The 23,424-nt window shown below is 32.9% G+C and overlaps 1 protein-coding gene across 1 annotated transcript in view; it reads right to left on the bottom strand.

Moving 5' to 3' along the window:
* Positions 1-210: 210 nt before the first annotated feature.
* GFRAL (GDNF family receptor alpha like) overlaps positions 211-23,424 on the bottom strand; it is a 40,795-nt gene continuing 17,581 nt past the window's right edge. The window contains exons 3-8 of the mRNA XM_074190001.1: positions 16,781-16,933; positions 14,241-14,654; positions 12,701-12,742; positions 11,506-11,562; positions 8,474-8,804; positions 211-478 (exon numbers count right to left, since the gene is read on the bottom strand). Of these exons, the coding sequence (XP_074046102.1) occupies positions 211-478; positions 8,474-8,804; positions 11,506-11,562; positions 12,701-12,742; positions 14,241-14,654; positions 16,781-16,933 (1,265 nt within the window). The remainder of the gene's footprint in view (positions 479-8,473; positions 8,805-11,505; positions 11,563-12,700; positions 12,743-14,240; positions 14,655-16,780; positions 16,934-23,424) is intronic.

Here is a 23,424-nt window from a genome sequence, read left to right as displayed (position 1 = left end):
TACATATAGATATTTTTTTCTCACATAGAACTTCTGATTTCATTGGCATAAAAAGGTCAAGGTATCATTTTTTCCTACTAATGCAGAGATAAGTATAGATATACTCATCTATCTATTTACATGGGTATACACACATCTCTGTATATGTATATACATATGCAGTTTTAGATCTAGTTCCTGCATAAAAATTGACATTCGTTAAGGGTGATGTTAATCAGATGACTTACTGAAGCAGGACCTGCTCTGAAGCATGTGATAAAAAATCTCACATAAAGGCTGTTCAGTGAATGGAATGGAGCTGCAGGTACATTGTACATGAAGAATGGTCCCCAGGGTGCCAATATAAGCAGCTTTGCATTTATCATCTGCTGAGCAACTTATATCTTCCTTATTGAAGGTATTAATGCAAGTCTCGTCATAATAGCATTTTTCAGTGACATGTTGCCAACATTTTGATTGAAATGTTTCATAGCGGCTTCTGGTAAAAAAAAAGTCAAGAATAGTTGGTTATTCACATTAATTCAATTCAATTCAGTCAATCAATTAATAATAGTTTGTTAGGCAAGTAATATTTTACAAGCACTGTAATGATTTAAAAAATTATTAAATGCCTACATGTGAAAGATACTTCATTAGATGCTGACAATGAAAAAGAAAAAAACGATAAAGAAAAAGAAAAAACATTGCCCATCCTCATATTCTACTCAGGAAAATAATTTTTGTCAATTTAATTTTTCAAAATAGGATCTCTGGGGAGCAGCTAGATGTTGCATTGGATAGTACACTAGCCCTGGAGTCAGGAGGACCTGAGTTCAAATGCGGGCTCAGACAATAATAATTGCCTAGATGTATGACATTGGGCAAGTCACTCTTAACCTCATTGCCTTAAATAAATAAAATTAAAAATTATTTTTAAAAAAAAGAGTCAAAGCAGGACCTCTGATTTCATTGGTGTAAGACGGTAAAGGAATTATTTTTCCCACTAATACAGATTAGTGATTCAGTACCAACTAACTCAGTGATTTCATTTAGTATTTTCTTGGTCAAGATATTGGAATGGTTTGTCACTTCCTTCTCCAGCTCATTTTACAAATATGAAAACTGAAGGCAAACTGAATACCGTGACTTGCACAGGAAATACAATTACTTTATGTGTTCATATCTGGAGTCAGAAAGATAAGTTTTCCTGACAACAGGTCCAGCACTCTATCCACTGTACCAGCTACTCTCCCAATGCAGATTAATACCTGTTCTCAATTCATCCTTTCAGAGAGTTGCCTTCATTAGAGAGCTAAGTGTTTAATTAGCTTTCCCAGACTCAAGGAACCAGCATCAAACAGAGCTGCATATTTTTAACCTGAGTCTTCTTGTCTCTAAGATCAGTCTTATATCCACCAAGCCCCAATACTACGTATTATAAAATAAAATCTATGCAAAAATAAAATATATGCAAAGTAATTTTCAGTAGGAAAAGCATAAATAACTTGTTGGGGGTTGTAGTGAATTAGAATAGGCCTCAAGTAGGAAGGGGCATCAGACCTGAGCCTCGAAGGTAACTTGAGATACCATGAAGCATGGAGAAAGGAGAAACGGAGAATTCCAGATACAGAAATAATCTGAAAATTCAATGTTAGGTACAAGGAAGAGCAAGTAATCCAATTTATCTTGAATGGAGATTGCATCAGGGATAATACAAAATCTTATTTTGTACCACTTTGCTTACACCACATTCACTTACTGTTGCTCAAAACTAGGCTAAACTAGAATGTAGAATGCTAGGAACTTCATACAATACAAATGTAAGAAAAAGTTATATTGTAAAATGCTTACACTAGGACATGGAAAAGAAATCTGTAGATATGATTCTACTTCAGATTAAACATAGATAGTAATTCTCATTCATTTTAACTTCAATTTTGAGTTCACTTGCTGAATGAAGATTTTTATTATGGTATCATAATGTTTCACAATATTGCTCTTATTGTAAGTAATCTGCCATTTTCTTATTGAGAGTGTTTGGACAAAGTCAGTTAACCTAAATTTTTCATCAATGAAAAGTAGACAAAGGTCAATTTCTTTCTCTTGGACTCCAGGGTCTCATTTAATGTTGGTTAAATATTCCCAAGCTCCTAGTAGATTCTAATTAAAATCAAACTTTAAAAAAAAGAATAAATTTTTTTGCTTTTTTGTCATTTTTGTTTGCTTTTTAAATAAAATAGTGATCTATCACAAAGACTACTTTGGCAATGTATTTGATTATTTTTATAGCAATCTAGATAATTTACTCCAATTACTTTTTGAAAAATTCAGGACAAAAGAGCATTACTTTTGCAATTTCATTGGCAACATAGAACTCAATCTTAAAATTTATATTTATATGTAAATTAATTTCTAGCTTCTCTTTAATAAGTTGTTATAAAAAATTTACTGAATGCCTCTACTTTGATATTACTATATCAACTTGATTTTTTTCAATTTGCCAGAAAGAAGTTCCATCTTTCCTCCAAGTGAACTAAGTTTGGTTTCGAAGAAAAATAAACTATGCTCATTTTAAAAGAAATATTAAGCCTTTGCAAGATGCAACTAATGGTATTGATGTAGAGATGTAATTTTGACTCTAATTCTCAAGAGATCCAAAAATGTTACATTGCTACTCTGACATATATCCAGGAACAAAATGATTTTCTCTCTAGATATTTTAAGCAACGATGATATACAATTATGTAAATAAAACCTTAAATTGTGCTTTTCTGTTGAAGGTTGTTTTCAGGAATTAACTGCTCCCATGTTTCTCACCAAAATAGGGGAAGATATGTACCGTCACCTTGGATTCTTATTGCCTTTTGTATTAATTTTTTTAGAAGACCAACTTGAGAGAGTGTTACCTTGAGAAAGTTATAAAGATGCCCCTAGCAAATCAGAAAACTTAGCTGTGTTTTTCCATCCTATGGAAGATTTACTACCTTACAGATCTCCTTGGAAGAAATGTAATTTTACAGCATTTTTCCATTAAACCTCTACATTTAAAAGATCTTTTGCCACTTTGTTTTTGCAGCAGGTGTTCCAACTGCTATTCTCATTCCCAGTTGCATTTTGTAGGGACCTATTTTGTCCCCAGTGATTGAAAATATAGTATTTAGATTGCTGTCTGACTATTTGAGGTATTCAGGATCCCTTAAAGCAGTAATCAGAGAGCTGAGGAATTGCTGATTGATACCTGCTCTTATGTATACTAATAAAATTTGTTTCACTGTTTGTGTCAGTCATTTCCTATCCCCTTGTGATTTCAGGATAAATGATGTCTGGCAGGTCATCAAGCTAATAAATGCTCATTTGGTTTCCTACTCCTGTTCCAGGGGGGTGAATTAATTGGGTTTATCTTTCCTCTTTTTCAGTAATCATTCAATATACCCAGAACTAGGAAATATCTCCTATTGAGTCTTTTGGAGAGTAGGAAAGACATTCAAATCTCCTTTCCATCTTCTTCCAGTTTCCACCTGCTTCCTTGGCAGCTGGACCAGGTCATATAAATTTATATTGGCCTTCTTCAGACCTCTCAACAGTTTTTCAGTGAGGGACAAAGGTGGCACTTCATGCAGAGACTTCAAACAGAAGCAAGAATGGGAAAGCAATCAACTGCCTCAGTAGTAAAAATACGTGTTCCTAGTACATTTCCAAAGTGCTTTCCCTCAAATTAACTCTGTGAAGTAACTAGGATAAATTTCTATTTTACAAGTAAAGAGAAGTGAGGGAATTGGAGAGGATAGTAAAGGAAATGTGAAGAGAGGGGAAAGGGAGAAGTGGAGAAGAGGAGAGGGAGGATCATGGCTATGGACTCTCCCTTCTTTGATAAAGAGTCCAAATCTTTGACATCTTACTAAACTGTATTCATGAAAAAAATGCTACATATCCAATCTTTTGATGGATGGACATTTATTTTATAAATAAATTAATTCAATCAAATCTATCTCTTATTATTTTGTATGTATGTGTGTATGAGAGTGAGTAATCTTGAGAGTTGGCCTATTTTGATAAGTGGTATGTGCTAGGAATTATTTGCCTGAGGAACTGGACCAACACTCATAACCAAAATAGGAATACATTTAAGCAAAGAAAGGATATGATACTTTTATGATACTTGTAGAGAGATTCAAAACTGAAAGTAAACTCAGAAGATAGATTAAAAGAACCAGTCAATAATGAATTAACTTAAGGATGAAAAAAATCAAATCTCAGTTTAATGTCAAAGACACTATCCTAAAAGACTAAGATTCTTAGAAATTTCAAAAGCTGGAAAGATGGTTCATATTACTATTTGGTAAAGCAGGGTCCATATCCTTGTGACTTTTTTAGGAGACTGATGAAATAGGAAAAAAGGCCACACTTTAAACATTTGTAGGATAATGATCAAGACATGGAATTTCACTGATATAAAATGTTTTGATGTAGAAATTCTGCCCACAGATGCCGATAGCAGCTTCTATATAATTTAGTCTTAGAGAATTGCCTGAGGACCCTGAGCAGCTAAGTGACTTGCTCAGGGTCATAGGCTAGTATTTGCTCAAGGTAAAAATTGTACATGGGTTTTCCTTACACTAAAGCTGGATCACTATTTTTTATGCTAGGGATTCTCTCTCTCTCTCTCTCTCTCTCTCTGTGTGTGTGTGTTTGTGTGTGTGCGTGTGAGATAGGAACCATTTTAGAAATATGGTAGAACTTATTGCTTCCTTATAAGAATAATATTTTTAGTTGCATGAAATAAAATGCAGAGAATTACTAAAGAAAATGATTATATCAAAAGAAAGATGCAATTTTTCCTATCCAAGTTCGCCATCCCACTGAAAAAAGCTCCCTGGTAGAAGAATCCCTTTTTTCATTTTATACTATTACTCCTGTGTGGACATAGGAGTTTATAATACAATCAGGAGAATTCATATAAATAAAAGAAATTCAAGGAGAACCAATAAATGAGATAATGAAAAAAAGCACTAGATTTGTAATCAGAGGGACCATATCTAGCATTTACTATCTTGGGCATATTATTTAACCTAGCTTCAGCTCCAACTTGCTACTCTATGAAATGAAGTGATTGTATTAAATAACTTCCAGAATCCTTTTTAATGCTAGATCTATGATACTGTAAAATGGTGTGGTAAGATTTATTGATTTTAAAATATGTAGCATTTGATTGGTGACCAGAGGAAAGCTACAAAGAAAGGGAGAATTAAAAAAAACAATGAAGAATGGAGGATATGGACTGATTGTAAAAGAGTATGGTACTTGATATACTTCTAGAACTACTGAAAAGTACAAAGCTGCATTGAATAAAGAATTGGAGTCACATAAATAAATGATTACATTGCAAGAGATTTCAAAAGAGTCTATGTTGGATAACTTAAAGTGGGAATATGGAAGCTATGTTCTTTGTGGGGAGTTATAGAAAAAGAATATGTATCATGACAAAAGAGTAGAAAATAAATTTGATTCAGCCCTCTGGCAGAATGCCCTGGATAGACAGAATACAAGAGATAATCAATAGAGTCATTTTGCAAGAGGAATGCAATTTTCGTCTTCAGTAAAAGTCTCTGGCTTATAAGGGAACAATTATTATAGTGAAAGTATTAATTACTAGTAGAAAGTGAGAATTCCTATAGAATTCTAAGACAAATCCAAATAATACAAAAATTATCATTTTTGTACTTCTGTACTCTTGTATTTTTATTCAAACCTTGTGTGGCAGCAGAAAGAAAATTTAAACTGGAATGTTCAATTTGGGAGCTGAATTCAATTTTCCACTCTGCTAAGTAGTATTTCTGTTGCTTTAGTTAAATCATTTCACCTGGATATGCCACAGTTCTCTAAAATATAAAAATCAAAGACTTGGACTAAGGGCCTTTTGAATCTAGAACTATAATCATCCTACTCTTTCCTTCCCCCACCCCTAGTGTGAACTTGCTTAATAAAAATTTTTTGACAAATATATTGAAAATTTGAAAAAACACTTTCTTTACTGTTTTCAATTTTAAGATTTTGGAAATAATAAGTAAATAAAGGTACATATCTAAAAAGGAATTTGAATTTCCAAGTGTTCAATCCTTCAAGGAGAATATGCATCATTAAAAGCCTTCAGATAAATGGATAATGGCTAAAGCAACAATTAAGACATAGAGCTGAAAATTGCAAACAATAAAAATGGAAAAAATGATTGATTTTAACACTTTTAAATGAGTTTATAACCTGCAAGTCTCTGTGCTTCCCAGATAGCAGACAGTAATGAGAGTCATACATGTTTAAAAATACTTATTAATGTGATGAAGATAAAAAGATAAAGAATAAATCACATTTTCATCAAACCTAAAGAATCAGGGTATCACTATGACACCTGCTTAATCCATACAAATTAAATGTCATCATTTTCTATTTCACTTTCTCTTATCTACCAGTGACAAATTCAAATCTAATGCTAGATTAATAGCCACAAAAGGGGCATTTAAATTGAATACTTTGGCCTAACCCATAAGAACAAAAAGCTAGGTTTAAATCAGACTGTTTGAATGGAGAAAACAAACACTTTCCTGTGACACAACCAGGACCCAAATTTGATGTAAAAGAAATTGTGAAATATTTGACAAAATAAAGATAAAGAAAAGAAAATATAGATAATATTTTTTAAAACTGAGTAAACATATATAATTTCATATTTGGAGAGTAGTGTTTCCCATTTTTATTTGTTTGGCACTCCTAGACGAGATATTATTGCTTGACCTTCATTTCAAAGAGGACCAAAGATATGTGATATTGTGACTTGTATGTAAATTGCATTTTAGTTAAACAGAGTTGAACAATGCCCTTCAATTGGGGAATGACTAAACATGTTATGGTACATCTATGGAACATTATTTTTTATAAGAAACCATAAATAGTTGGACTCCAGACAAACAGGGAATGAGTTACGGGATCTGATGCTGAATGAAGGGAACAGAACCAAGAGAACAATGTATACATTGACAACAACATTGTGAGATGATCAACCTTAGTGGAAGCAGTTCCTCTCAGCAGTTCAGAGACCTAGGACAGCTGTGTTAGACTGGCTATAGACAATATTATCCCCATCCAGAGGAAGAAAAACAAAACAAAACAAAACAGAACAAAAAAAAAAAACCCTTCAGAATCTGATGAACACTTTATAAAAATTATCTCTAATGAATCTCTTTCCCTTAATCCTAATTCCTCATACCAAAAGTGACTAATCTGTAAATATGTTTATCAAAGATATGTATATACAATGCTAACCTGACCTGAGGGGTAGGGGGATTGGAAGAGACAGTGGAAGGAAATTTAGAAACTTAAAAATATACATGTGCATATGGATGAAAAAAATATGAAAAAACAGAGTTGAGCAAAGTCATTAATTTTAATCTCTCTTCTTGAGTTCTCAAAGTTCCAAGACAAGACAAAAGTCAAGACTTCATAGGATATATTAACTATTTCAGTACCTATGTCAGCACATTCATTGTTATTGGAACAAATTGTTTTCTTTTATCCATTCTCCTTTAAAAAAAAAAGTCTTCTCATTATTGGGGTGGGCATTTCCCTAACTCTGATTTGAGGCCTACCCCTTACTGTCAACCTAGTTTAGCCCATTTATCAAGATGGTTTACTGGAGCAAGATCACTGCACATGATACTTCTTGGACTCACAGGTGAGAGTTGAGTGAAGGTGGACACCAAAGATGGATAAGCATCTCTAAAAAGTGCTCAATAGGCCCTTACATTATGGATGCTAGTCCTTCCTTAAAATCCCATAAACCTTAAGGAACAGAGATATGGTCAGAGATAGGAAGAGGATGTGCAAATTGTTAGCAACAGGATATGCAACATTAGTAATACTGTTTGCTCCCAAGTCAACATTTTGCATGTTCCATTTTTCATACCATTATGAATTATATTTGAATACTTCAATATGTATATATATATGAACATATGTACATACTATATATAATTATACATCTGCAAAATTAGCTTGAGTAGGAAATGGGAAACCTTTCTAGTGTCTTTTCAAGAAAGCCCTAAATGGGGACAAGAAGAATTGAATAATAATATATAATTGTATACATATATGCAAATATATTATATAAAATGATGTCTGTATATGAGTGTATATACATGCAAATACATATTTGTATATAGATATTTTCATACATTTATATATGTATTATACATGAAGTGTATAAATCTCTCTATACAAATATATGTGCATATATAAATATATTTATATATGGATAGATATCAGAAATTATTTACATATGGATTGAGATTTCCCATAAAATTAGTCTAGTCATATTGTTACACTATTTTTTTTATCTTTTGCTAAGAACTACTGTGACTGGTTCAATCAGGTCAAATATTGAGACTGAATGGTAAGAAGTAAATTGTCAAAAATGAGAAAATTAGGAAGACATGCTTTTAGTTACCGGCATATTTCATCATCTCGGCAGCTGTGTACTACATCAAGGCATGAGGGGGGTGGAACTACAGTCATGGCACATGAATTGCTATGAAGAATGTCTTTGGACTTCTGACAAGGTATATCAGCTAGAGCACAGTCACATAAAGCCAACATCTGGCCAATGTTAAAAGGCATGTTTTGATAGAAGAAACGGATGGCTGCTTGGCACTGTGACAGATCGCATGGCTTTCCAGTTGTTGAACAAGCCTTGAGGTACAGAGCCAATTGTTTGTTACACATTATATCTCCAACACAAACTTGTGCTGCTTCCAGACAGGACCAGATACCTTGGAACCCTAAAAACAGAAATAAACTCAGATTAGAGGAATATAAATAGGCATCAACACATAGAACACCTAGAAAATACTTTTAGAAGTCGAGAATTGAAACATTAGTATATTATTAATCTTGTGTGTTTCAGCAATTGCTTTAAAAAAGTAAGAATTTGCTGTGAGAAATACAATACAGGAGAGAACAGACCAGCTTTGAAAATAGGAAGATTTCAGTTCTAGTTTTGCCTCAAATGTATGAGTTGTGTGATTAATCTCATAGTGTTCAGAAAACTCTTTAAGGCTTTACATTAGAGTATTCTAATGCAGAGAGTGTTCATGCAGGGGGTTTTATAAAACATTAAAGTCATATATTTATAACAACAACAGCAACAATAATATGAATAAAAACTGAGAATCTATCTATCTATCTATCTATCTATCTATATATATATATATATATATATTTCTTTTAATTTTGCTTTTGGGGATGATTTGAAAGGACACAAGAAAGAACAATTCTGTATTTCAAGAAACATCTCATAACATAAATTTCCTGGATGAATGGCAAAGGACAGGGAGTTATCAGATTGCCTTTTGATAATTTGATAATGAAAATAGTAATAATAACAATAATTTGAACTTTTATATTTATAAAATGTTTTGTATGTATTATTTCATTGCCCATAATAGGATCATGAAACCATGATCTAGTACTGGAAGAGAACTTTAAGACCATCTAACCCTATGCACTCATTTTATAGCTAAAGGAAAGGAGGTTAAGAGAGTCACTCAAGGTCACATGGGCAGTAAAACTCTGAACCATTATTAGATTAAAGTTCCTTTGGATACAATTTCAGAACTGTTTCTACTTTACCACAGAGGTATAATTTCAATTTACTGATGAGGGACCTGAAGTTCAAATAAATTAGAATAATAAAGTACAGAAATTTAATACATTAGCATACATACATATATACAACATTTCTTGAAAATGTATTTTAGGGGTGGAACCAAGATGTGATGGAAGAACAGCCTCTCCTAGGTGTTCTCTCCATAATATTTCAAAAATCTTAAAATTATGACTCCAACTAAATTTTCAAGAAACATAACCCACAGAAAGATCCTGTAAGGCAATTCTCCAGTCCTGGAAAATAGTGGCAAGGCTCCACTCTACGAGGTTAGAGGGGCAGCCTGCCAGAGTGAAGTAACTTCAGCCTCCAAGAGGCAGCCCCAGGGTGCCTGGTTGCTGTAGCTCACCACAGCAGGGGCAGTCTCCTGACATGCATCATGGGGAGCACAGGGCAAAAATTGGAGGATCAGCCGAGGGGACCTCTGTCAGAGAGAGCACTGGAAGCCCAGGCCCTCAGGGCATTTGTGGCAATCAGCGCAGTCAGCTCTGCATGGCAGGAAACAGAAGCAGGCATGGAATCAGTAAGCAAAATCCCCCAGGCAACTGAGTCTTGAGTGCTCAGCTCACCAAAGGTAAGGGAATGGAAAGAATTCAAAGGTCTGTCCTCTGTACCTGGAACATGATTCTGGGGCTCTTGACCACATTCAGATCCTGATCACACTCTAGGCCCCCCATAGAACAAGCCCCCACCACCTCAGCCCCGTGGCAGAGGGGTGAACTTGTACATTCACAGACTAGGAGGGAAGTCAGAGCTTCACACACAGATATCCTTGTGGGGGGCAGGGGTGTCCCAGTAATATTCAAAAGCTCAGGAAGCAGCCCAAATCCAGGCACAGACTGGAGAAATGAGTAAGCAGAGGGGAAAAAAAGGAACACCATTGCGAAATCCGTTGTAGGGGGTGGCTAGGTGGTGCAGTGAATAGAGCACCGGCCCTGGAGTCAGAAGTACCTGAGTTCAAATCCAGCCTCAGACAATTAATAATTACCTAGCTGTGTGGCCTTGGGCAAGCCACTTAACCCCATTTGCCTTGCAAAAACCTTTAAAAAAAAAAGAAAGAGAAATACATTATCTATGATCCCAAGAAGGATCAAAATACTCAATCTGAAGATGAGGAACTACAAGCTTCTGCATCTAAAGACTTTAAAAAAAACAGAAATTGGGCTCAGGCTATGACAGAGCTCAAAAAAAGATTTTGAAAATCAAGTGAGGGAGACAGAAGAAAGTAAAAATAATGCTAAATTTAAATTTAGTACTACTACTACTATTATTGTTAATATTAGATAACTTGTCAGTTTTTAAGTGGTTTTTAAGCTAAATTATCTGACTTGTACAAAGAAATTTGATGAACCATCTCCCTGGATCATGGTAAAAGTCAATTACTTGTTAATAGGCAAAATGTTATTTTCTTTATTATCTCTTTAATTTAATGTAACTATTTCAGGACTCCAATTTTTTTAGACAATTTTCTGCAATGAAGTTAATGGTTTCCCCTATTCTTTGGTTTTGGGCAAATGTACCTATTTCTTCCTCAGTCTGGGTGATCATCTTGGACAAATAATCCCAGGGTATAAAAGTTCATGTATAACCTATTTTTTTTGTCACTTTATTTTAAACCTATATTTTTAGGATTATCAGTTTTAGGGTTCACATATACACACACACACAAATGTATACATAGAAAGAGGGAGAGAAAATATACATAAGTAGATCATTTTTAAAATATTTGATTTATTTGATAACTGTATAGTTTGAAATAATAAAAATATTAAATAACTACAGAATGTGGTAGTAACGCTAACTGTTGTAATGCTTACCATGGTGAGGAAGTAGAGCTTTATCCCACTGCAATTTAATAGGTTTATTGATGTAATCTAGAAAGAAAGACATAAATTGAAAACTTTCCTATGTGTAACTTGTAAATATGAATCAGAATCATTAATACTGATCCTTTAAAATAGCTAATAATTAACAAAAGTGGGAACACTTAGACTTAAGTTTTTAAACCTGCAAGTCTAGATAATATCTGGGCAAAGATCTGATCAAAATAAAGACTTGGCTATTATTTAAGTCAATTTACCATCCTTGTCATTGCTTAATCATAGGAATAAATTTTAGTGACTGGACCTTGTATTTCAACAGAAACAATGAGTCAGTTGTCTTTTCCAAACCAAATTAACCTTCCCTTCAATATTTGGATTCTCTAGAAGTAAAATTTAGGCAAATTACTTTAATCTAAATTACTTTAATCTTAAAAAAAAGAGGTCTTGTGCACTGAAATAATAGTATCTTAGATTCTTAGAGCTGAAAAGAATCTCTGAGATGATTCAGTTCAATCTCTTCCCACAATATGACCTCTCCTATAATATTCCCCTCAAGGAGATAACAGGTTGTAAGGAAAAGAATAGTTGATTTATGATTGTTGTCATAAATATCATCATCATCATCATCATCATCATCATCATCATCATCATTATTATTATTATTATTATTATTATTATTATTATTATTATTATTATTATTATCTTGCCTCTGCTGCTCAGGTACCAAGTTACCTTATTGGGTCAAAGTTTACTCATTTGCAGAATGAGAAAGTTGCACTAATTGATCTCCAGAATACTTTCTTTATCTAAATACTATGCCATGCAGCTCCAGTGAAAAAGAAGTCATTGCCTCATAAAATAATCTATTCTGTCTTGCACAGACAGAATTGGAAAGTTCTTGAGTTGAAATCTGATTCCCTTATATTGAGCTAAACTCTCCCAACCACTATTTCTGCTTATGTCCTCATAAGATTCTATTTATGTCTTTACATAATCATTCTTTCAGATATTTGACTAACTGCCAAATATTTGAAGATAGCTATCTGTCTTGTTCTTTATCATTCTCTTCTCTTCTCTCCATTCTTCTCAACTGTTTCCCATAGAACTTGCTGTTAAGACTTCTTGATATCCTGGCCACCTTTAGGTAGACATTCTATAGTCTTTCTTTTTTATTTTATTTTCTCCTTACCATCCTCAATTGAGTATCCATTATTTTCCCAGACTTTATATTCTGTCCAAATTTACCTTACTGCTTTTTCTCAACACAGCCCATCTACTGTCTCAAACCAGTCCATCAGTTTCAAATATGCTGTTGCCTAGGGCCGGGAACATGCTTCCTTCTTACCTCTACAAGGTACAAAGTTCCTAGCACATAGTGAATATTTAATAAGTATGTTGACTGACTAGTTTGCAGAGTTCCTTTTTTCTTTCAAAATTCAGTTCAAGCATCATGTTTACGTTTCTTGATCCATGTTACCACTAGTCCCCATCCTCATTTCCCCGTAATTATGTATAAAATATGTACATTAATATACTGTCTCATTCAATAAAATATACATTTTTAAAAGAAGGGGGGTATTTTATTTTTCTTCATCTTCTTTGTTTCTTAAATTTTATTACAGTATGTGACCCATAGAAGTCACTTAATAAATGTTACTTAAATGAATGAATTTAATGAATAAAATAGTATAACAATACAATAGTAAAAAAGGAAGGTAGAATCCTAAAACAAGAAATTTAATAATATTTTAATAGATATAAAGAGGAATTAGAACCTAAATCTTCTGGGTCTCTCCTTCAGTTACCTCTAGAACAGGATTTCTTTTCTTTTTTTTAGTTTTTTGCAAGGCAAATGGGGTTAAGTGGCTTGCCCAAGGCTACACAGCTAGGTAATTGTTAAGTGTCTGAGGTCGTATTTGAACTCAGGTACTCCTGACTCCAGGGCCAGTGCTTTATCCACTGCACCACCTAGCCACCCCTTAGAAGAGGATTTCTTAAAAAGAAGTCTAGAGACAGATTTTGTGGAGCCAAGTAATACAGTGAATAAAATACTGGTCCTGAAGTCAGAAAGACCTGAATTCAAATTCAGCTTCAGACATTTACTAGCTATGTGACCCTGAGCAAATTACTTAAACCTATTTGCCTCACATTTTCTCATCTGTAAAATGAGTGGAGGAAGGAAATTTAAAAGCCTAAATGGGATCACAGATTCAGACATGTCTGAAATGATTGAACAATTAAATAGATTTAAAACTGACCATGAACTTAAAAATAAAAAAAAATCATATAATTATATTTTTACTTTTTTTTACTTTCACTAATTTCTAAATTTAGAATTTCTTCAAATCTAAGATATCTCTCTCTCTTTTTCTCTCTTTCTTTTCCTCCCTTTCTTTCTCTTTCACTTCCTCTCTTCTCCCCCCCCCCACCTTTTTCTCTCCCCAAAGTAGAAAATAGAATAGATAGTAGAGTTATAAGATCTTGAGTTGTCTAAATGACAATTTCATCTTCTCCAATGAGGGAAAGAAAGAGGTAGAAACTCGGCTATGAATCTGATTTTCACACACAAAGGGAAATTGTTTGAGTTAAAATAATGCAAAATCTGGAGAAAAGTCATGACTCCATCTCTATTTGTGAGAAAGGAAAGGATATTTAAGTTAGTCTGACATTCTACATTTAGTAGAGTGCTTCCATATATTGCTCTTGAAAATCCTTGAATAAATACAAACCTGCATTCATATCCTCCTGAATATATTCATCTTCATATTCTTCACTAACGACTGTCACATGTCCTTGAGCATGCTGTAAGCAAGGGCTTTCAAATATATTTTTCCATATTTGGATACAGTCCTCATTCAATGGCTCCATACAGTTGCAATCCCACAGCACACTTTTCTTTAACTTTTCCCTTAATGCAATGCACAGGCTTCCTGCTGCATCATCACTGCTGCACCTTACTGTCTTTGAACTACATGTTTCTTTAAAATTCTCATAGATCATGAAGCAATGCTCAGTTGCTTGACAAGCCTGCATGGCAACAATGCAGTCATTGTCTCTTTCACTCCCTTGCACTCTCTTTTCCAACATAGTCCTCTGGATGACATCTGATTGAATAACTTGGGCTGAAGTAAGCTCTGAATGCTCTGCAAAAATGAATATAAGACTATGAATCAATCAATAAACATATATTAACCACCTACTACCTGCAGGACAACTAGGGACTAAGACAATCTGTTTTTGCCCTCTGAAACTTCAGTGCTCAATTTTCCTTAAACTTATTTTATGCACATATTTAGATTTTAACTTTTTGTATCATTTAATTGGAGAACCTGGTGGTAACTAAAAATGTCTAATTCCTATGTTCTATTCAATGGAAGCTTTAAGGGATAAGATTAAATTAACATAGGGAAGTCCCTACAAGGAAACTCCTTTACCAATAAAAATAAACATCACTTTAACTTAGAGTCAACTTAGACAATTGCCTAAGAGAACTATGTGGTTGTGCATCACATTGCTAATATATTCTCCAGAATTCCTGATTTTAAGGTTATCTATCATTCACCTATATTCTTCTGTCTTTCTTTTCTACTTTTATCTCCAGGACTTTGCATAATTCTTTTCACATGGCAAATAGTTAAGAGCCTTATTATTCATTCATTCATTTCATATGACATTTTATATGTTAAACATTTTTTCTTCTTCTCTTAGTTAAAATTCTGCTGAAATTTTCTCTCCACTGAGACACATACCCCCAAGTGGTATGGTCAAAATAAGTTTGATTCCTTTTTAATCTCTTAAAAAGAGCAGATAAATAATAGCACCAAACCAAAAAGCCAATAGTTAAAAATCAAAAAATAAGTACTACTCCATGACTCAAGATTATGTGAGACTTTGATAGAAAATAGTTCATCATTTCATATATTGGAAGGTAAAGGAAAAATTCCATTTTAGAGGAAGATTGAAGACTAAATAAGACCTGTTGGTAAATAAGAAAGGCAGAACTAAACATCTTATAACCCTTTTCTTCATTTATGTAATGATTTCCTAAAATAATCTTAGGTTTCTGTGTCAGAAGCATTAAGTTAAAAATGTGAGACCTTTTAGCATTGTAAGGATGTAATCTCTTATTTGTGGGAGAAAATATACTATTATGCTAATTCATCTGAATACAAATAGAGTTAGTGGGAGATTTTTAAAAAATTTTATTTATTTAAGGCAATTGGGGGTTAAGTAATCTGCCCATGGTCACACCGCTAGGCAATTATTGTCTGAGGCAGGATTTGAACTCAGATGCTCCTGACAGTGCTCTATCTATTGTACCACCTAGCTGCCCTCTAGTGGGAGATTTTTGATTATTTTAAAAGTATAATTGAATTTAGCAGAGCTCTTTGGTTTAAAAGTTTGGTTACAAAAAATGTATAGATTCAGACATAAGCACAAAAGAAATAGATCTATCATGAGCCATGGAGACATGCTAAAGATTACATAAGCATTGTAATACAGGTTATGGTTTAAAAAAAATTCTTACCAATAAAACTTCTTATTAACAGCCTGTCCACATAGTCAAATAACAGGAACATAAAGCATCAGCAAGGAACAAAGGATGACTTTTGGATCAAAAAAGAGGTGAGGGCTCTGTTTCAGTACTATCATTGATTATTTTCCTGGTTATGCAAGGTAGTTTTAAAAGAGATGCATTTTGAGCCAATTCATTTATTATTAAAAGTCATAAAGATATATGTCATGTTAAATTATTGATTTAGTCCTTTTGCAACACAATTTCCATAAATATTTTTGTACAAGAATATAATCTACAACTCATAATACATTTCAATGAAATTTAATATTTGAAATAGAAGTCACAGAGTATGTAATTGAGCTGGATAAGTTACCTGTACAACTGATTTAGGCAGCTAAGTTTCAGAGGATAGAGCACAGTGGAAACTGAAGCCAGGAAATTCTGAGATCAAATCTTTCCACAGTCACAGTAATTGTGTGACCCTGAGCAAGTCACTTGACATTTGTTTGCCTTAATGCAAAGAAAAAGGAAATGGCAAACCACATCAATATCTTTGCCTAAAAAATCCCATGGCATCATGATGAGTTAGATATGACTGAAAAATGATTAGCTGTTAAGCTGATTCACATAGTTATATATATTTACAAAATCTATATGGTTAATTAATTAATTAGATTAGTTCATTTTGTCACTGGTAAAATCTCTGTTTTTCTTTTGATAATTTTCTATATTTGAGAATCTTCTTATTACCTGTTTTACTGGTACATCGTTTGCCAAGCAACTTGTTAATGCTACAATAAATATCTTCAGTACAAAGACAGTTTTTAAATTTGGGATAATGATCTTCCAGGGATTGGATACTTGAGTTACAGGTCAATGAATCTTTCATTTTGCAGTCATTACCTAAAATTTATAGACAAATATAAATATAAATATGCACATATATAAAATATTGAATACATTAGTTTGAATGTAATTACTTGATTTTCCAAAATAATTTAATTACAATATATTTATTTAAAATATATTTTGAATAACAACAATTTAGCAATATCAAAGTTTCATGACTTGATGAGTCAAAGAGAAACACTATAAAATGAAATTTCTTTTAATATCTGTAGGCTCTTTTATTAAGCACAAAACTTATTTTATTTATTTTTAATATAGAATGAAAACCATATCTATGTGAACTCATTAATGCAACAAGTTTTCCCATTTGTTTTTCTAGTTTTGCTTCAAGGAGTAAAGTTTTAACATATAATATATTGTGATTATAATGAAATAATGTTTCATTAGGTTAATATTTTATGATCATATTCTAGATAGAAAATAGCAAAATCTTTAAAAGTGATATATTATTTGAAGTCCTATGGGAGTCTTAGGAAATAAACATTACATTGTTTTCAATTTTAGCATAATAATGTATACTTACATGATGTTTTAAGTTTAAAATGTAAAGCATTTTACAAATATGATCTTGAGAAGTATAATATTATCCCCAAATTACAAATGAGGAAGCTGAGGTAGATAGTCACTAATTGAGTCAGTGTCACACAGTTAATAAATGATTGATGAAGGTTTTGAACTTGTTTTTGTAATATCAAATCTAGTTCTTTATCCTCATTGCCTCACAATTTAGCCATGTGTCCCTGAATAACACACTAAATCTCTCAATACTCTGAAATTCTTATACACTATAGTTTCAAAAATTGGATGGAAGAATTTCCTCATTCAGTACTTTCCCTACAACAATTTAATCACAAAGCTATTTCTTATTTGTATCTCTATTCATTTTAACTATTGGTCTAATTTCCAGTGCAAGTTGTAAACCTGAAAGTGAAACAAAATAACTCCTCTAAGGCTTTTACCAAAAGATTCTTGATACACTTGAGTACCCTTCTTATAGAGTGATAAAAAGATAATTATAAGAATATAATTAACAAAAATCTGGAAATTACTTCATTTTGTCTAGAGAGAAAAATGCTGTTCTGGGATCAGGGGCCTTGGAGTCAGATCCTAATACTGAATGATCTTGGACAATATATTTAACATCTCTGAACTTCAAGCTTCCTCATCCATAAAATAAGGGAATTGGAATTGATAGTGTCTAAGATCCCCTCCAACTCTTCCTATGATTCTAAGATTAGATGATCTTATGAAAATATCTCACATTTTGTGAAACATAAAAGTCTTTTGACACAATTTTGAATTTGTCATCATGAAATTTTCAGAATTTTTTTTCTGCTTAAAGAAAACAAAGAAATTTTTTAATGCTCTACATTTTCTTCTCAACTCGTGACCAAGAATTTTACTCCAGTGCTCCATTTCAGTGTCTATTTACATAAAATGAAATTGGAATAATTGGAGTAGGTGATAATAAGTACAATAGATGATCATCATGATTAATTCCAACTTGTACTATTGTATTATGAGTTGAGAGAGCATAGGTATTGTACATCTGTCTGGCCAAAGACAGTGTGGAGAGTAATCATCTTTGTTTCATCTCACACTCATACATACATACATACGTGCATGTCAATCACTTAGGGCAAGGATGGAGGATAGCTACAGAAAAGGATAATAAAACATTTACTTTGTCAAATAGGTAAGTGCAGTGTCTAGAGCACTGGGAACAGAGACAGAAAGATGTGAGTTCGTATTCAGCCTCTGACACTAGCTGCATGATCCTGGCCAAATCATTCAACTCTGTTTTCCTTAGTTTCCTCATCTGTAAGATGAGCTGGAAAAGGAAATGGTAAACCACTCCAGTATCTTTGCCAAGAAAATGCCAAATGGAGTCCCAAAGAGTCAGACAAGACTGAAACAACTGAACAATAGATATTATTTTAACGTCTTCAAAAGTTTTCCCCTACATCTCTGTGCATGATTTATTATAAATCTTATTATTCTCATTTTACAGATGCGGAAACTGTGGGACACAGAGGCTAAAGAATTTGCCTCTAAAGAAGGATCCTATTGCTTTTATCTAGCACCCATTCTATTAAACTAACTTTTCTATTAGTATCCACATAGCAGTGGTTACTGTCTCTTTGTCTAACTAGTTCACATCTGTTGGGTAGTTGCAAAGACATATAAATCTTTGAGATATGTGAACAATTAGATGTAGTAACTACAAGGTTCATATATAATATTCAATAAATTCATGTTAGAAAGGGGAAAATATATCTTTTTCTATTTTCATTGCAAACACTTCCTTGGTCTGGGGATAGGAAGGTTTGAGAGTTGGGTAACAAGTTTACCTAAGTTACATGTCATGAAGGGATGATAAGTTATGCTGATTATATTTCTAAACTATCAAGATCTACATATACATATATATATATAATGTGTTTGAGAAAAATGTTCTTAAGTTTGGAGGTTTTTTACAAATATACATATTTTAATCTTATATTCATATTCCCCAGATGGTCAGTCTTCTATGACAAGGTCAGTTTATTATAGTAAATTATCCATGAATTTAGCCTCACTTTTCTGTTGTCTTAGTTATAGTGTAAATATTGTATTTATTCAACTGACTAAAAAAATCTATAGGATAGCATACAAAACTATTGTTATTTCTTTAATAATTATTATCTGATCTGCTCCCAGCAAAACTGTGCAGAAAGGATGACTGGCAAATATCTCAATTTAATGCTATTTGATTCAAGTCCAAAAACAATGAGAAAATGATGATGATGAAACATCATGAAGGTGTATGCACTATATTTCTTTGATTCCTGAAAATATAATTTTGAGAATGATACCGAAGAAAAACAAATCAAAACATACCAAAAAAACCCTTCAGAATCTGATGAATACTTTATAAAAATTATCTCATATGTCTATTTCCCTTAATCTTAATTCCTCATACCAAAAATAACTAATCTGTAAACATGTTCATCAAAATATTTATGTTCAATATTAACTAGACTGCTTGCTGCTGAAAGAAGGTAAGTGGGAAAGGAATGTGGAAGGAAATTTTGCAACTTAAAAATATACATGCACATATGGATGAAAATAAATATGAAAAAAATGGTACCATTTAAATGTATTGTTCTAAAGTGAAGTATTTCTTTATCTAAAAATCAGTTGGTGAAATACTAAGATACAGTTGTAATTATAACAATATTTCATATAGCACTACATTTCATAGTTGCTTCCTTTTTGCAAATAATGTTAAGACAATGTTCATCTCTTCACACAATTATGGAGCAATATGAAAAGAATAATACTATATATATACATATATGCATATATATACTCACACATACATACGTGTGTGTGTGTGTGTGTGTGTGTGTGTGCGTATGTTTAGATGGGAAACTCTTCCTACCAATGAAGGTGAATCACTCTCTTCTGTTTATATTCTTAGAGCTTCTGTTTTTGACACTTCTGTCCTAATTACTAAAAAATTTGGTTTGTACAGATATATGTCTAGTTTGGAACTTGAATTCAGTTCTTTTTAATTCATTGGCCTCTTTTTTTAAATTCAATAGATTTTTTACTTGTCACTGCAGGCAAATCCATTTGTAATAGAAATATTTCCTCATATTTTTCTGTTAAGCAAGTGCAGAATTTTAAATCAATCATACAAGAGGTAAGAAGCAGTTTAACATAGTGAATTGAAAACTCTCTAAAGTCAGTGGTTGTTAGGTCCAAGTGGATTCAAGTGTGACTTCTGATAAATATTGGTAAGGTAACCCTAAATTGCTTAAACTATCAGAGGACTAAACTATTCTCTAAAGAAACCACTGATGGGGAAGCTAGGTGGTACAGTGGATAGAGCACTGGCCCTGGAGTCAGGAGGACCTGAGTTCAAATCTGACCTTAGACACTTAATAATTGCCTAGCTGTGTATGACACTGGACAAGTCACTTAACCCCATTGCCTTGCAAACCCCCTCCCCAAGGAAGCACTGACCTATATATAACTAATTTTATATTTATCATTTTGTTAGAATTCTAGATTTTGATCCATGTGTAAGCCTATTTACCTTGCTAGCCTCAGTTTTTGTATTTGTAAAATGGAGGCTTGGATAACTGCATAGGATTTTATATATAAAGGAGGATGAAACTATAGAGAATATATATATATATATATATATATATTCCAAATTTCTTTCTTTTTTTTATAGATAAAGAAATATAAAGATAAAGAAAGATAAATAATTTGTCTAAGGTTTAAGTGAGTAGGCATGAGATGCAGGATTTATTCATATCTTCTCAGTTTCCTATGCCTGCCTAGATGAACTGTCAAGTTACTTTTCAGATCAAGTCCCTACTGGTGGCCATTGTGAGGATCTTTTGTTGTAAAAGGAGGGCCCTGATTGTTAATCTTTTATTGTTAAAAAGAGGTTACAATAAGATAAAGAAATTAAAGGGAAAAAACCTTGAACAAATGCTAAATCTCATCAATATACATGTATGCATATGCTAACAAAAGAAATTTATTTTTAATTATTTAAATAATAATTATACACACATATGCCTATTTATTCTTTAGAAGCAGAGGACCTGAATTCAAATACTTCCTTTTGCATTATCAATTTGACCTCAATCAAATCATTGACTCCCTCAATTTCAGTTTTTTCTTCTGTAAAAATGATGGTATTGGATTAAGTGATTAAGTCTTTTCCGGCTTTAAGGACAATCCAATGCAGGCTTTCTTCTTGCATGGTTGAGCAATTAGCTATGCTGTTAAAAAGTTTTTCAGTTTATAAGTGAGGGGATTGACTTTTGAGGTTCCATTCTATTCTTCATTCTAAGGTCCTATATTCACAAGCACTGACAAGCACTACAATCCTGGGGAGGTCCAGAAGTTTGGGAGCAGATTCTATGTCTCTCACTCTCACTAAGGTCCAGTCTAGCTAAGTGAGGGAAGTCTCATCAGTGCAAGTAAGTATGGGGTTATTAATATTTTCAGACATTTTTAGTAATTTCTTTATTGTTCATGGATCATCTACTAAGGCAGAGGGGAATGTAAAATTCAAGCAGATCGAGTACCCAAAACAATGAAATCACAGGTCTTTAAAAGATCAGTACATGTGTATGCACATGAATATCTATTACAAGGATATATTTTATGAATAATATGATTGCATAAAATTGTTTCTAATACATGTAAGTTACTTTTTGCACTTGGAGATCCCCATAAATTTTATCTGTGGGTTAAAGAAAATCAAATTCAGATCACAAACCAATTCAGTCATTTTAGTCAAATGTTGACTCCCTGGGTTAGTGATTCCATGGATGTCCCAGGAGAAGCCAGTCTTGGCAGAAACAAAAAACAGTACCCTGGCAAAATTCCAGAGTTTCACTCTAATTGCTCTGCTCATTCCTCTCCCCACCATGTGAGACCAGGTGCTTTGGAGAATTTGGGAAGGGGCAGAGAGAGTAGTTCATTTCTCTTGTTCCTCACTGCAAAATATTTTAGCACCCTCTAAGGTATAAACAAAGAGAATTAACAATTTTTTCCTAAGGAAAAGAGGTTTTACTTTGGAACTTAAATATATATATATATATATATATATTTATTATATAGATAGATAGATAGATATAGATATAGTTTCTATCCATATCATCACCTTAATAGATGAGGTTAATTTTTTATGAAATTATTTTATTGACATAATTTAAAAATTTGAAAGGGAAAGCAAAAAAAGACATTGTACAAAACCCTGGAGATAAAAAAATATACCAAAGATAGCTCCTGCCTTCAATGAGCTTATATTTTGATGGAGGAGAAAATGCCAAGCAAAAATATAAAAAAGAAGCTATATAAAGTATAACTAGGAAGTAATTAAAAGAAGGATAGTACTAGGAGTAAGAAGGATTGAAAGACTCCTTGTAGAAAATGAGATTTATTTGGGACTTAAAAGAAGTCAGAAAACCAATAGGTAGAGATGAGGAAGAGCATTCTAGGAATGGGAATCAGTTGAAGAAAATGCCCTAAACCAAGAGAGACATGGAATGTCTTGATCATGGAATAGTAGGGAAGACACTGCCACTTGGAAATAAGGAAGTAAGATAGGAAAGTTAAAAAAAAGTAGAAGGGAGCTTTGGATATCCAAAATATTATTTTGTATTTAATCTTGAAGGGGGGGGTGACATGATTGAATATGTACTTTAAGAAAATCACTTCAGGAGCTGAATGATGCTCATGGAGTAAAGAAAGACTTGATTCGGACAGATTCATCAGCAGACTTTTGCAACGAGCCTGATTTAGAGTAGTGATAGTGTTAGAGATGAAAAGGGAATATATATTCTGAAAATGTTGTGAAGGATGAAATGACAGGCTTTGACAACAGATTGGATATGGGGTTAAAAGCAAATGAAAAGTACAGTATGATTCCTAACTTAAAAGTTTAAGGGCCAGTGAGAGAATAGTATAGTTAT

This window comes from Macrotis lagotis, chromosome 5, assembly GCF_037893015.1.
Source record: "Macrotis lagotis isolate mMagLag1 chromosome 5, bilby.v1.9.chrom.fasta, whole genome shotgun sequence".
Taxonomy (NCBI): Eukaryota; Metazoa; Chordata; class Mammalia; order Peramelemorphia; family Peramelidae; genus Macrotis; species Macrotis lagotis.
The sequence above is the reverse complement of the archived record's forward strand: the minus strand, read 5'-3'. Positions and strand labels throughout refer to the sequence as shown.